At 46.8% G+C, this 14,918-nt stretch overlaps 1 protein-coding gene across 2 annotated transcripts in view; it reads left to right on the plus strand.

Moving 5' to 3' along the window:
• HYAL2 (hyaluronidase 2) overlaps nt 1-14,918 on the plus strand; it is a 79,186-nt gene that overhangs the window by 25,095 nt on the left and 39,173 nt on the right. For both annotated transcript variants that reach the window (XM_086938844.1, XM_086938843.1), the window contains exon 2: nt 6,347-7,351. In XM_086938844.1, the coding sequence (XP_086794970.1) occupies nt 6,425-7,351 (927 nt within the window). In that variant the 5' untranslated portion in view covers nt 6,347-6,424. The remainder of the gene's footprint in view (nt 1-6,346; nt 7,352-14,918) is intronic.

Raw genomic sequence — 14,918 nt, forward strand, 5'->3', positions numbered from 1 at the left:
GGTAGAGATGCTCACATAAGAAGACTTGAAAGGATGCTGGATAACAAGACTACTGCAGATGCTCGAGCTGTGGAAGGATTTTCTTATATAGGTAGGTTGACCATCTCCCCCCAGGCCATTATAGACGCCACCTCCGTCATTAACTTTTTATATACAAATATGGTTTTCTTGTATTTTTATCAGTTAGTTTAATGCAAGCAAAAGTAGCCTGCAACATTCTGGATGCATTAAGTTTGAACTTGACAGTTCAGGCCTGAAACCAGTGTCTGCATTGAACTGGTGGGAGGTAGGCGCCATATATGGGTAACATGCTTGCTACAGAAATAGCCATTATACAGCTGAATGTAGTGTGTCAAAGGGAAATTTCTCTTTTGGCTGTAGTGCTCTTGTGAAATGTATTCTAACATACTTCTCAGTGTATGGTGGGTAAAAGCAAATAGAGAAAATGATTCACTCTGATACGCAAACAAAAACTACAGTTACATGTTACACACCACAGTGCCCTCTTGTAGTCAGTTGACTTCTAGGCTCTGCTGTTATGCTCTGTTATTATGAACTTTAAAACCTGGTGCAGCTTTAAGACTGCTTCAAAGCGCACAGCACCTCTTCTGGTAAATGGATGGAAGAGAAGGCAATCTACAGAAGCCACTGTAAGCGAGTAGAGCTGCCTAAATCGACCTTATGGACTCATGCTTCGTAACTTTTATCTGCTCCCTCCATCTCAAACGTCCAATGGGCTTATGCCGCCTGAAAATCAATTTTTGGTTGACTTTCGTTGCAGATGGCTCTTTTATACTTAATAAAAGATGAGGACGCGGTGGATCTCTGCAGAGGACTTCTGCCAGAGCCCTGCATTTTAGCCACAAGCTAATGAATTCCAAACCTGGATCTGTTTTCTCGTTTGCCCCCCTTCTGTGTATTTTTGCTGGAGGTCTGGAACACATTTGGCTGTTAAACTTTTCTCCTGAGCTAGTGTGATACTTTCTACGGCTTCCTGTTGGGAGTTGAGGTATTTGCAGTAAATTTTGTGTTGGCGTCGTCCGATCGCGATGTTGCACTCTCCATCGGTTGCCCAGTCGAGTTGTCTGTATATTTTTTAATATCCGCTTTAAAGTTGTATTTGCATTTTCTGTAATTGGAGAGGTTAGCTGCCAACTCGACCCATGTGAAGAGCCTTACATGAAATTAAAAAGTGGTGTTGGCCAAAAAGTAGATGTGGGCAAGCCCCTGGAGGGTCGAGCTTGCTGATTGGCTCTGCCTGGCTCCACTCGAGTCCCCTAGAAGCTGTGTGGCAAATATGGACTGTTGGCCAGTGACTGACTTCAAAGCACATGTAGTGGCAAAGAGATGAGACAAAGGAGCAGATGATGGATTAGGGTTCGAAAGAGGTGGACAGAGGGGGTGATGGTCATGTGAGGGAGAAAGGACACAAAATAGGGGCTAGAAAGTGGACTAAAATTGGAAAGAAGGAAAAGGACAGAGGAATTATAGCCATGCCATGGAAGAGGGGTAAAACTACTACAGGCTGATGTGAAATGCAACTAGAGCTGGACACAATGCAATATTGTAAGATGACACTGATTGACTGCACAGTGGCCTATCAAGGTTGCCAGTCTGTCACAGCATGCTCATATCTACCAATGGGTTAATCGGCTGCTGCACCTCCGTCTAATAGAAGGACTATACCACCCTCTGGCGTGTCACAATGTGACAATGATTTTGCTGTATCGGCTCCTGCCCTGGCGCTTAGAGCCAAGCCAGAACTCTGGCTCTGCTCTCCCATCTCTACTAAAAAGTCAAGACTGGATTTTAAAATCATCAATGTTTTGGGTTGTGTGACTTGTGATTTTACTTTTTTTGAATGTAGTGAGGGGACTAAAAGTCCCAGCACCCAGTGGATGGATAAAAGTCCAGGGCGATATTCAGGGTCACTGAAATTATGCAACTATGTGGCTGCGATGTTTTCCGCATATTTATAGATTTGCCACATTTGGCACATTAATCATCGTCTGCTCGGTAATCTTCGGATTTATACAAACATTTTTTTGTTTCTAGCACAAATGGATCAAAAGGTTTGAAAAGTGCAGTCTGGAGTTGCTGAGCAGTGGAACGTCCTATGCAAAGGTTGACTGATCATCTTTTAGTTGCTTGTTACTGTGCATCTTATCTGGTCCTAATGAGGTGAAAAATGTGCGCAGTTGTTAAGATGAGGAAAAAATTGACACCATTATGAGGTAATACTATCACAAAATGTGCCGCATTAGTTCGCAGGATTTGCCTTTTCTTGCAGCAAAATTTAGTCAACCCTGCCCCACAATATGGCCCTCCCGTGCCGCATAATTCCAGCGGCTTTCACTATATTACATAACTACTAAGTAAAGTGTCCCACTATCCCGGTAGGCTAGAGATGGGGTTTTTCTACTTGTATTCATCCTCTCACAGTCACGCGCTATTGAGAATTCAGTCTGCCCGTTTTTTTGCTGACACATTGCATTTTTTTCATTCAAATTGCATTAACAGGTCCCTCCCAAGAGTAGCCTAGTTTCCAGTAGGCTGCAATGTGACCAAGGTAGATCTTTTATCGCCGCGGCCCTCGCCAGGCCTTCTCGTCTTTCACAGCTGTTGCTGTCAGCGCCCAGTGAAATGTAGCACCATCGAGCTGACCTACAGCTAATGTTTTCAAGCAAGCCATGGCAGCAGGCAGGGTTTTATGACAAAACTAACACAACTCCTACATCTATAATCTCAGTCACTCCTGTATTTTAATTTTTTTGTATTTATGGGCTTTTAAGAAGCTAGAAGTGGCGCATTCAACGGAAGCCATTTGCATTCAGCTTTATGGTCTGTTCTGGGATCCGTTCTCGATTGTATTGTATTGCAGCATTTATATAGCGCTTAGTATCCCTATGTGGGGCGCTGAAGCGCTAGCCTATCTGGGTAGCACGCTACACTGTGTAGGTTTGTGTGATTGAAAGGACGTTGTCTTTGATTTGAGCCTATGTGGGAAGTGTTTCCATGCCATGGGGGATGCCACCACCACGGTGCTGTTATCCTGTTATGGGACGCAGCGCTCAGCAGTGTGATGGATAATGAAGTGTGAGAGACCGATCGCCTTGCAGAAGCTAGGACGCCATAGTGGGGCACAAATGGATTAACTTGAAATGAGGTCACGACACAATAGTTTGTTACATTAAACATATTTACAGTTTGGGACACTAAGGTGATGTATAATATGCCCAGAATCACGCAATTGTTATTGTCAAGCCGGGATTAGATCCCAGGCTTCTGGGTCAGTTTTACCACTAGACCATCTCTTTAAAAACTGTGCTATGGTTGCAAGTTCTTTAAGCCCACAGGGTATTCACACAAAATGTAAAGGCCTTTGAGAAAATAATAGAGGAACCTCTGCAAGTTTGTGTCCACTCTAGAATGGTTTATTGTCTGGCTCCAGGAGATGGGTAGCTAGTCAGATGGCATGCTTCACGGTCCAGCAGACGTGGGCAGTTTTAGTAAGATGATCATCAAGCTACAGGAGCTCCCTGGTTTAGATAGAAGGCTTTGCGGAGGGCTTAGAACAGGTGTTTTTAATTTCCTTATGACAGTCCGGTGGCAGTATTTTGCTTGTAAGTTACAAGGAGGAGTGTCCCACAGTGGAAAGTCCTGGACTGCAAAGTTTCCTTCTCCTTTGATGTTGCAGCTGATTTTTGGGATGTGTAGAAGGTTTGGGTTTGCAGCGGCTGCCTCTTGGGAAAATTACTTTATACTGTTGATGGGAATTCAAAACCAGCCTACTCATCTTCCAATTGAAAATAAGTAATTTTTTTCATGCTATTGCTCATCGTAACTGGTTCCAGATTTTAGGCAGCATGCTTATCCCGCATCTTCATCTCATTAGACAAAATTATTGGAGTTATCGCAAATCTTTTCTCACTCTGCAGTAGGGAAAACATTAAGAACTGGTGATAATTATCCAAAAGTCAGTTGTAAAAATCTAAGAGCAGTTTCACATGCAGCGAAGCTACAGGGGAGCAAAGCTACAAACAAGACGAAAGATGCACCACCCAACACGCTGACGTATGTGAACACCCACACAAATAGGAAATATGTTGAACACCCAGACTTATGGACAAAGACTTTCAAAACCAAAATCAAAATATGGAAAGACGTTGGACACCTACATAGAATGCGGTGGGGCGAACATGGCACATTCAATAAAGCAAGGGAAAGCCATGGCACAGAAACCAAGATGCAGGCAAAACCCATAAGGAGAAAAGGGAAAGCTATGGTAGATCCAGGGAAGCAGACCATAAAGAAAGGATAGACCCACAGACTGAAGTATGAGGTAAAGGTGTAGTACATCTAAAGATCTTGGCAGGCCCAGATAGATTCTGAGAAAGCCTTATTTGTGGTTGATGGTAATACCCAGGCACACAGGGAAAGCCAGCAAAGCATGTCATTCATGTACACCATTGAGTAGCCACAAATAGGGAACATTTTGAACTTTCAGTCTTGCAGTTGTTGTGCGGGTGAAAAAGGTACATCACAGTCCCAAAGGCAGGGAAGAGAATGCAAACTTCCCAACTCACCCTATTTTAATTGGAGCTTTTCTATTTCTTTTACAGTTTTCTTTAAAAATGACGAATTCCTCCTATGGATGTCTAAGGGACATTCAGAAATTGTCCCAACTGAAGATTTCACTTTTCAACACGAACCACTGAGCAATGCTGCACTGGGGGCAATGTTATGAGGCTGTCCTCAAATAGTAGGGAAAAGAGGTAGGGCTGTCTTACTGGATTTAGTCTGCCCAGCATTGAGGAGGGCAGGACCTCTGTTCTTTTAAGACCTAGGACTGTACGTTTTAAGCAGACAGCAACGATGCAAACCTAACTTTAAAAAGGTAGGACTCTGCACCTTGAGTGGAAGTGGTGGTCTCATCAGCACAGGCCGAAAAAGAGATGTGTACAGACAGGAAGTTGCAACTTGCAGTAGTTCCATACTTAGTTGGTACTATAAAGTACTGTGAGAAACTAGGTTGGCTAGTAAATGTAAACGCATAGAATGTAGCCACAAGAAGTCATTCTAATTACACAACGAGGGCCCCCAAGAAGGTTACAATTTGATGCAGTGGAAGTAGCATGACTGGTAGCCCTTACTGCCATATTCGGAAACTCTTTGAAAAAATAGATCTCAGGTGGTAAACTTATTACTGCTAGTCATTTATGCACCTTTATTTTGGAAATAGAAAGTTTATGGCGACATGTACCAAAGTTACTGGGATTTGCGTAATATTACAGTTGCACACCTACCAGTAATTTGTGTAACTGGTGTAATGCTGTGAAGCAGAAACCATGTGCGGAAACCCAGCAGTTCTTCCACATTACATGCAGATTTAAATTACCCCCTAGCAGAAGGCGAGGGGAAGCATTGAGCACTAGAAGAGAATAAGCCTCCAAAAGGGAAGGTGAAAGAACGTATGAGAGAAATGTGAAGGCCTGTGAGTGTTGGGTGTACAAATGGCAAAAGGCTTGAGAAGGAAAAGTCAAGGGGTCTGATCAGATCGGCAGCCCTCTAGAGGGGTAGGAGGGTTCAAAATCTTGGATGTCTGTTTGATGTGGGGGACCTGAACTGCGAGAAAGGTTTGTGGGGGATTGGTGTATTCTGACCTGTCAGTTGTTGGGTCCTGACCTTAAAGACAACCATCAAACATATAGACTGAAGCTATTGGTGAACAGGTACAGAGTTTCACTCATTGAGTTGGAGTCATATATTTGAGACCCTAAGGGGTTGTGGACAAGGGAGGCGTGGAAGGAAATCTTAAGGAGATGTATTGGAGTCTGACCTAAGACTTGGCAATTATAGAGCAAGTCTGAGAGGTCTATGGTGCCTCTGATAGTGTGAGACCACCAGACCTGTGAGGAAATGCTAAGACTGAAATGGAACGGTGTGACACATGAGCTGTAAGATGACTCTGAGAAATAGATATTGGAAGGGAATGATATCTGACCTGTGAGGCAACCCTTAGCAGACGTGGTTGGTGGGATGGCGTTTGCCCATCCTGAAGAGAAATAGAGTGGGAAGTGTCTGACAAGAGAGCTGAGTCCTAGGATAAGTGGAAGGGAAGGCGTGTATGGTTAGGTAGAACGACTAGTGGGGGAAATGAAGGATGCCTACCCTCGGGATACAATTAAAAGGGTCAAGTTGATGAATGGTTCATTTGTCTTTTTTGTTCGATACCACCAGTGTCGATCTAGACAGTGTGTGTGACATGTGCCTAGACCCGAAGAAGATGGGGACGCAATTACATCGATTGTCATTTTGTAACCATTTGGTTTCCTTTATCCCACAGCTCCTGATCTCCATCAATGACCTGAGGTCTGTCTTGCTCTACACCTGCACTGACCTGCTCAGACTGGAGAGACAGAGAATGCCCGGCGGGCCAACTCTGGTGCTACCATGGTTCCTCCTCTTTGCTCTTGCCAGTGGCCAGATGGAGGATGAGAAGCCTACAGCCCGCCCAATTTTCACCCGCCGTCCGTTCATTGTGGCTTGGAATGCCCCCACACAGGACTGTCGGCCACGCTTCAAGGTGCAGATGGACTTTAGCCTTTTTGACTTGCAGGCCTCCCCCAATGAGGGCTTTGTGGACCAGAACCTCACCATCTTCTACCGGGAGCGGCTGGGCCGCTACCCATACTACTCTGCGCAGCTGGAGCCCATTAATGGTGGTGTGCCTCAGAACAGCAGTCTCATGGAGCACCTCGACGAACTCCAGAATGGCATTGACCAGTACATCCGCTCCTTGGACAAAGAAGGGTTGGCCGTCATCGACTGGGAGGATTGGCGGCCCAACTGGGTACGCAACTGGCAGACCAAAGATATATATCGTAAGGCCTCACGCCAGCTAGTCCGTGAGCGGAACCCTTCCTGGAGGGATGAGCAGGTGGAAAAGCAGGCCATATATGAATTTGAGACATCAGCTCAGGAATTCATGGTGAATACTCTGAGGAAGGCCAAAAACTACCGCCCTCGGCAACTCTGGGGCTACTACCTCTTTCCGGACTGTTACAATCACGACTACAGTAATAATGCTGAGAGCTACACGGGGCGATGCCCTGACGTGGAGGAGAGTAGAAATGACAAGCTAGCCTGGCTGTGGAGGGAGAGCACAGCCCTTTACCCCTCCATCTACCTTGAGCGGAGCCTGGCCTCCTCAGAGAATGGGCGCAAATTTGTGCGTGCGCGTGTGAATGAGGCCATGAGAATCGCCAAGAAGCACCACCAGGACTACTCCCTTCCTGTGTTTGTGTACACGCGTCCCACCTACAACCGTGAACTAGAACTGCTGAGTGAGGTAAGGAGGTACAAGGGCCTGGTTTGATTCGGATTCGATGGCAGGACATTGGTAGTGCTTATTTGACTTTGCATGTTCTGTTACAGTGTACATCAAGGCAAGGCAGAAGAGCACACACCACTACAAATACTTTTAAATAATGTGAAAAAAACTAAAAGGTGACTGGTGCTGGTAGTATGTGGTTTGTACCGGTGCATATTCAGTAGGTGCAGGCCGAGGGCTTTGTTTGTCTTTCTTGCATGATTTTTATTGATGCGGGACAGGGTCATGTTTTTCTCCTGTAGTTGTCGATTGGGAGTTTGGGAGTGGCGCATTGCTATATGGTTGGGCTGAATGGGTGATGGTGTTAGGGCTGGTGGTTTGTTGTAGGTGTGCTATCTGTGGGTGTTGACCAAAGTGCTGCTGTTGGTCTGGATAATATGGGTTTGACAAGTGTCCGTGTGTTTTAAAAAAAAAATTAGCATCATGGAAGTCTGCTGAGCAGTCCTTGGCCTTTTACCTCTGCTGTTAGTTTGGAATCAAACAGTGTCGATCTGGTGGTTGTGTGTTTAGTGTTGTATGGAAGTAACCTAAGGGGCTGTAGATTTGCTGTATGTCTCTAATTCATAGAAGCTTTGAAAGCTCTGTCTTAATTTACAGAACACGTGATTGAATCCTTGTAAGAACAATTCAGCCTTACCTCCTTGATTAAATGTAATGCTGCAGGGGCGTAACCCATGCCACTGCAGCTGGTACAGTTAAAAGGGGGAATGGGGTGGGGGCATCTTTCAAGGGTCCTTAATTTAGTCTAAGCCAATGAATATGAGGGGCTCCTCGTCAGTCCCGCATGGTTTTTAAGTGACCCCAGACGTCATCATGTAAGCAGAAGACTTATCATGTACAATTTTAAGGTGTTCTTTATCGCATAGGCTCCTAAATCTAATGGCGTGACGTCCAGCGGAAGGAGGTTCGAATGTGTTAAGACAAGACTCTTTTTTTTTGTCAAATCTGTTTATTGGCATCTGTCTTATTTTAAGCATTACAATGAGTGCAGCACTTTATACATCACATCTGATTGGTTACGTCAATTGTACATGCATAGGCAAAATAGTGTGTCTTTTTGGCGCTGCACCGTTTTATAGAAGTGCCACAGGGTTAGGAGTATGCGTCTGGGTGTGTCCACAACATGGGGGGGTCCATGATCCCCGGCCCCATGCACAGAAATGATATTTATATAACAACTGTAGAAAAACAAATCCAATCAAGCGAACAAACAGCGGCATGAGCACAGATATACATTGCGTGCAATCACCTCAAACTGAATGCTCTAAAAACTGAGTTCCTACTCATCTCACCTCCGGCGAAAATCTCCACCACCCAAACCTGGCTCAACAACCTAACAGCACTCAATGTCCAACCTACCATCGTGGACTCGGCGAAATCCCTAGGCATCACACTCGACGCCAAGCTCGACATGCAGCAGCACGTCAGCAAAGCCACAAAAGCAGCTAATTTCCAAATTAACACGCTGAGGAAAATTAAACCCTTCCTCCCGGCCAAAGACTTCCAAACTGCTGTACAAGCTCTAGTCATCCCTCGAATAGACTACGGAATTGCGACCCTCAGCGGTCTCCCACTATCCACAACAGCACCCTTAAGAGCCTCCCTGAACGCTGCCTCGAGACTCATTACTGGCTCTAGAAAGCACTCGCACATATCCCCAGACCTAAAGTCTCTAAAATGGCTGCCTTTTGAAGCCAGAATACAGCTAAAAATTGCAACTATGATGACACACGCGGCCGTGCACCACAAGGCACCCAACTACCTCGCTCAAAAGCTGTCTATATCAGGAGGTTCGAGATCCAATAGGAGTACTAAAAATCTACTCCTGAAACCTCGTAGATTTCGGAAAGCGAAAACTTACAAACGCTCCTTCTCAGGAATGGCACCCAGGATCTGGAATGCGCTCCCTCCTGAAACAAGGCTAATCACCTCCACTGCACTCTTCAAGAAAGAGGTGAAAACAATGCTTCTGGCCAAGATCTCCTGATCGCTACAGATGTTGGGTCAGAGACTCTGCATTGCTTGTACCGCTGCTCTGCCTATCCCCTGGCACTATACTTGACTTGTTGGGGGCACTATTACGCTACTCTCTTACTACCGACCAAGATATGATACACGTTGGTTTACTGATCCACCTGTACGCCATTGTAGTCGGATCAATGACCTGTGCTGCTCTATACTACTCCCTTACCTTATCATATATGGATTGGTTTTATGTTTGTTTTTATCATCCATGTTATTACCATGTTACTTACCATGTTATTACCATGTTATTACCATGTTACCATGTTATTTACCTGATCATATATGGATTGGTTTTATGTTTGTTTTTATCATCCATGCTATTACCATGTCACTGACTATTATACTGTTCCCATTATCTCTGTTTACTCCTATTGCCCCTTCCCTGTCTTTGTGAAGCGCTCTGATATCTGTAAGGATCCTGTTCGCGCTATATAAAACTTTGAATAAATAAATAAATAAACCCCCTCCCCACCTGGCCCCCCCGCAACCCTCCCCCCCGCATCCCCGGCGCTCATGCACTTTCAGCCTCTGCCTTCCCTGTATTGCAGCGCTATGCATCGCACCTAACAAGAGGCGCAATATCAAGTCAGGTGTACTGTCCGCGGTGCATCCCCGTCCCCAAGTATGCCCGTCTGATCCCCTGCTGCCCCGTCGCTCATAGAGCTTCCCACTGGTTGTAGGGCCCTAAGCATGTGTTCCCAGCGCTCTGCAATAGGTTCCCTGCAGAGCCCCACCGTTTCCTCCCTTCGTATGGCAGTCCATTCTGCCCGGGCCCATGCTTGAAGGGACAGGGTCCATGCCTGTACGCTGGGTGGGTCGCGCGCCTTCCACCTCTTCGTGAGGAGGCGCGCTGCAACTATCCTCCCCAAATCCAGGAAGCGGGATGAGACCTTATCTTTGGGTGGTCTCTTGAAATGATGCAAAAGGTATTCAGGCCAGTTGCAGGGGATGGCGCGCCCAGTGCAGTGCCTAAGTAGCTCACTAATGTCCCTCCAGTAAGTGCCCAGCCCTGGACTGTGCCACAGGATATGGAGCAGATCTGCATCCACCTCACCGCATCTGGGGCAGGATGCGTCGGTTCTGCGAAAGTATTTGTTTATCAGTGCAGGGGTGAGATAGGCCCTGTGCACAATATAGAGCTGGACTTGGCGAAAGCGCAAATTTCTGGAATGCGCATAGGGCTTTTGAGGATTTTCTCCCATTCTGTATCAGCGAGTGCCTGCCCTAGATCCCGCTCCCATTTGCCTCACAGTGGGGCCAAATCCAAATCCGTGTGTGCCCACAAGGACGCAGCAAACCTTCTGATCAAGTGCCTACCCCTACCCATGACGTGCAGGTATTGCATGGTCGGGTGTTGCTGGGGCTCCGCCCTGACCTCTCCCCACCTAGCCATGTGCGCTATAAGTGAGCGGTGTAGTAAGAACCCCCCAGAAGGAAGCCCATCCTCAGCAACTAATGTCTCATATGTTATCAGTGTTCCATCCCTGTATAAGTCACCCAACGTCCGGACATCCGCCTCATGCCACTGCTCTAAAAATTGGCGCGTGAGAACCCCCTCACCTGCCGGTGAGCCCTCTAAAGGCACCGCAGGCGCATAGGGGAGCACTTTTCTTGTGAGAAGCAGCGCTCTACGAAAGCATTTATATGCCACCGCCAGCAGCAACGGAGCGGGACGCGCTGGCGCAGTTAGCGGATGAAAAAGCTTGGTGACCCCTTCCAGCGTGTATGGCGGCGCATCTGTGGCAGGGTCCTCTCTCCCCCTGTCTGCTAACCAGCAGGCGATCCATTGGAGCTGCGCAGCTAGGTAGTAGTGCTCAAAACAGGGAGCAGCTAGTCCACCTCTAACTGTGGGGAGAAACCATTTCCCAAGTGCCAGCCGGTGCTAAGACGTGCCCCAGAGGAAGTCGCGCAGGACTGAGTTAAGCGTGGAGAAAAAGGATGCCGGTATAAATAAGGGCAGGTTGGCAAAGTTGTACAGAAGGCGGGGGAGCATGACCATTTTGGCAAGAGCCACTCTGCCTGTGGGCGTCAGCGGGAGAGTGGGCCAAAAGCAGATCTGGGACCTGAGCACTATCACCGCTCGTCCCAAGTTCCCATCAAATAGGTCAACCGGCTGACGATAAATCTGGATCCCCAGTTACTTAAATGTGTCTTCCTTCCATTGGACTCTTGTGCCATGAAGGTGGTATTCTGGATCGTCTACTTCGCTGCTAAATGCATATAGGCAGGACTTGCCGGCGTTTACTCGGAGCCCCGAGACAGCGGCGAAGCGGCTCAGTAAGTGGGCCAACTGCTCCGGTATGTGTCTCACGTCCCTTAGGAATACCAACAAGATTGTCAGCATATAGTGATACCTGATGGGTGGCATCGCCTAGGGGGATGCCATCTCCCAAGGTTCGCCTCATGGCCTCAGTTAAGGGTTCCTTGGCCAGTGCGAAGAGCAGTGGGGACAGAGGGCACCCCTGCCAGGTACCCCTGCCCACCGCCACTGCCTCCGAAACATATGGCCCCAGTCTCACACGGACCACTGGATTTTGATACAAAAGGTCTACCATCCACAGGAAGTCCACGTCTAGCTCATATTTCTCCAGCACCAATGACAGGTAACCCCACTCCAAACAGTCAAAGGCCTTTTCCAAGTCTAACACCAAGCACCCTGCTGTAGGCCAATCCCTCGTCGCCTCGGCCGCCACCCTGAAATATCTCCTAGGGTTCAGGGACGTGGACCGCGCTGGCACAAAACCATTTTGGTCTGAGTGGATCAAGTGGGGGACCACTGGCGCCAGGCGCTCCGCTAGTAGTTTGGCAAAGACTTTGTAGTCAACATTAAGCATTGCCAGTGGACGGTAGGAGCCCATGGCCGTGGGATCTCTGTCTGGTTTAGGTAGTGATACCAGAAATGCCTCTCGCAGAGACGGTGGGAACGAACCTGCATCTATCGCTGCATTGTACAGCTGAAGGAGTCGGGCGCTAGAATGTCATTATTCGCTTTATAGTATTCAGCTGGCAGACCATCAGGTCCTGGGGTTTTCCCGGTCGCCAACTTCCTCCAGGGCAAGTGGGGCATTAAGTGCATTTTTGTGTTTGTCAGAGGCTGTGGGCAGTGCAACCGAGCCCAGGAACTCAACAAGCACGTGTCTAGGTCCGGTGCTTCGGGCCGTGTAGAGCTGCCGATAGTGATCAGTCAGCGCCCAAGACAATTCTCTTCTCTGCGTCCGAACTGATTTTTTTTGTGGAACGATAGTCACAGCAATAAGTAAAAATGCCTTTAAATGCCTTAGTTATCTTGTCACATTTGCAGCGCTTCAAAGACAGGTAAAATGTCAGGCTGTGGCTTCTGCTGCTTATCTGCTTATGTGTTATTGAACATGAGGACTGGTGTTTTAAATACTCCTCTCACTTTCTTTCAGTGAAAGAAAAGTTAACTGAATTATGTGACAATCTTGTTGGGGTACATAAAGTGTGAAAGGAAAGGCTGTATAATGTCATTTGTTCGTATCACACAACAAAATGTAAATACCTTCAAGTCAACTGTACATTCCTGGTGCGATGCAGTGCTCCTGAGGCCTAGGGGAAGGTCTTTCTAGGCTGTAGCCACTAGGTGAGAGAGAGCGTCCTCCACGGTTGGATTGGTGGATCCAGGGGGTGTCTGCGCGGAAAAGGGAGGCCGTTCACAGGAGTCTTGATTGGTTGGGGGAAGGTTATTCCTTTGGTTGGTGGAAGGTCATTCCTTTGGTGAGTCATGCTGCCACTGCTTCATGCAGGGCTTTGTATGTGTGGGTCAGCATATTAAACTGGCATCTTTTCTGGATCGGGAGCCATGTAGCTTTTTGAAGTGCGGGGTGATGTGAGTCCGTATGGGAAGGTCATGGATGAGTCTTGCCGCTGTGTTTTGTATTGTCTGTAGTATCTTCAGAAGGCATGCAGTGATTCCTACGTAAAGAGTGTTACCATAGTCCAGCCTGCTGGGGACAAGGGCTTGAGTGAAAGTCCTTCTGTTATTGATTGGGAGCCATTAAGCTGTCCAGTATATCAAAGGCTACTGATAGATCTAGAAAAGTAGGTATGGTTTAAAGATAGTTGTGATGGGCTGGAGTCATACAGATGGAGACAAGAGAGAGTACAGTTGTGGTGAAGTTAATGGGACCAAATTCGGACTGGAGTGTGTCAAGTGATGGCGTGGCATGGTTAAAGTGTTGTGTAGTCGATTGAGAACTGTTGCTGTGGTGATAGCCTCATGCTCAGTCCAGGGGCCTGTGAAGAGGAACAGCAGAGAGAGGGAGATCAGGTGGTTGGTTTTGAAATAAACCTTCCAGCAGATAGATTAGGCACCGCGTTAATAATCCAAGCATGATCCGGGTGGGGTGTCAAATTTTGTGTCTTTATAATCTTTTATAGTGCAGGGTTTGTTGAGTGTTCCTGGGGGACAGTGGGAGCGTCCAGTTTTAGGAAGGAAACAGTTTCCTAAAGCAATTTATGATTTAAGCCTTAACCACTTTTCACACCTGATGTAGTCTTAATTCGATGGATCTGTATCTTTAAACCCCAAATGGCACTACTTGAAATCCCGGGTGGGTAGATTGTTAACAGAAGTCAGATAGGTGATAAAGGCAGCCGATGATCCTGAATGCATGGTTTGCAGAGCCTTAAGAGTGGGGCACTGTTACTGGGGTAGATTGTCATGGGAGGGAAGGCAGTGCCTCCACTAGGGGTCCTACTTTGACAGTGTATAGAAGGTTTGTGAAGTATTTTTACAATGAGCAAATTATAGTGGGGAGGGTTATTATATTATGGGATTGGAAGACGGGGGGCATGAAGTAAGAAATGGCAGCAGATAGGCAGTGAAAGAAACCGTGAAATGAAGAGTGGTTAATATGAAATTCGACAACCAGCCACTATTCCCAATGTTGGTGAGTTGCTAAGGTATGTTTAGCACAATGGTTATGGATTGTATTTGTGATGGGTTCAGCTTAACCTTTGATAACCTTGAAAATTGAAAACCATGGATCCACCGAGCAGTGTAACATTAACATAAACTGTTTGTAGTGCTGCAGCAAGCTCTGTATAAGAGAAGTTCTGATTGCACTGGATAGAAAAGCTACTTCCTGTGCAATCGGCTTGGTCAGAAGTTCCTTGTTTTGCTTCTAGGAAATCCTTAAAGGTCTGTGGCACCAGGCTGATTACGAGTACTGCATTGGCAAATGAAGATGACCTTTTCAATCTCCTTGCGTAATTGTAATCCGGTCTGTATGCAAAATCGGTAGATTGTTTAGCCCAAAATAATCGCTATTAATACATTTTACAAGGTTCCTAAAGTTGAAAGCCGACTCAGGGTCTCCAGAGTTCAGCTTACTTACACTTGTCAGCATCCAGGCCAAAACCCGCGAGAGCAGACTTTGGCCGATGTCGCAAGCCCCATGAGTGATGGAGACCAAGGCTATTGTTCATATTATATAGGTTTTGCTCAGTTAAAATATTTTTGCTGTTAGAGCAATCAGGC

This window comes from Lissotriton vulgaris, chromosome 9 (assembly GCF_964263255.1).
Source record: "Lissotriton vulgaris chromosome 9, aLisVul1.2, whole genome shotgun sequence".
NCBI classification, from domain to species: Eukaryota; Metazoa; Chordata; class Amphibia; order Caudata; family Salamandridae; genus Lissotriton; species Lissotriton vulgaris.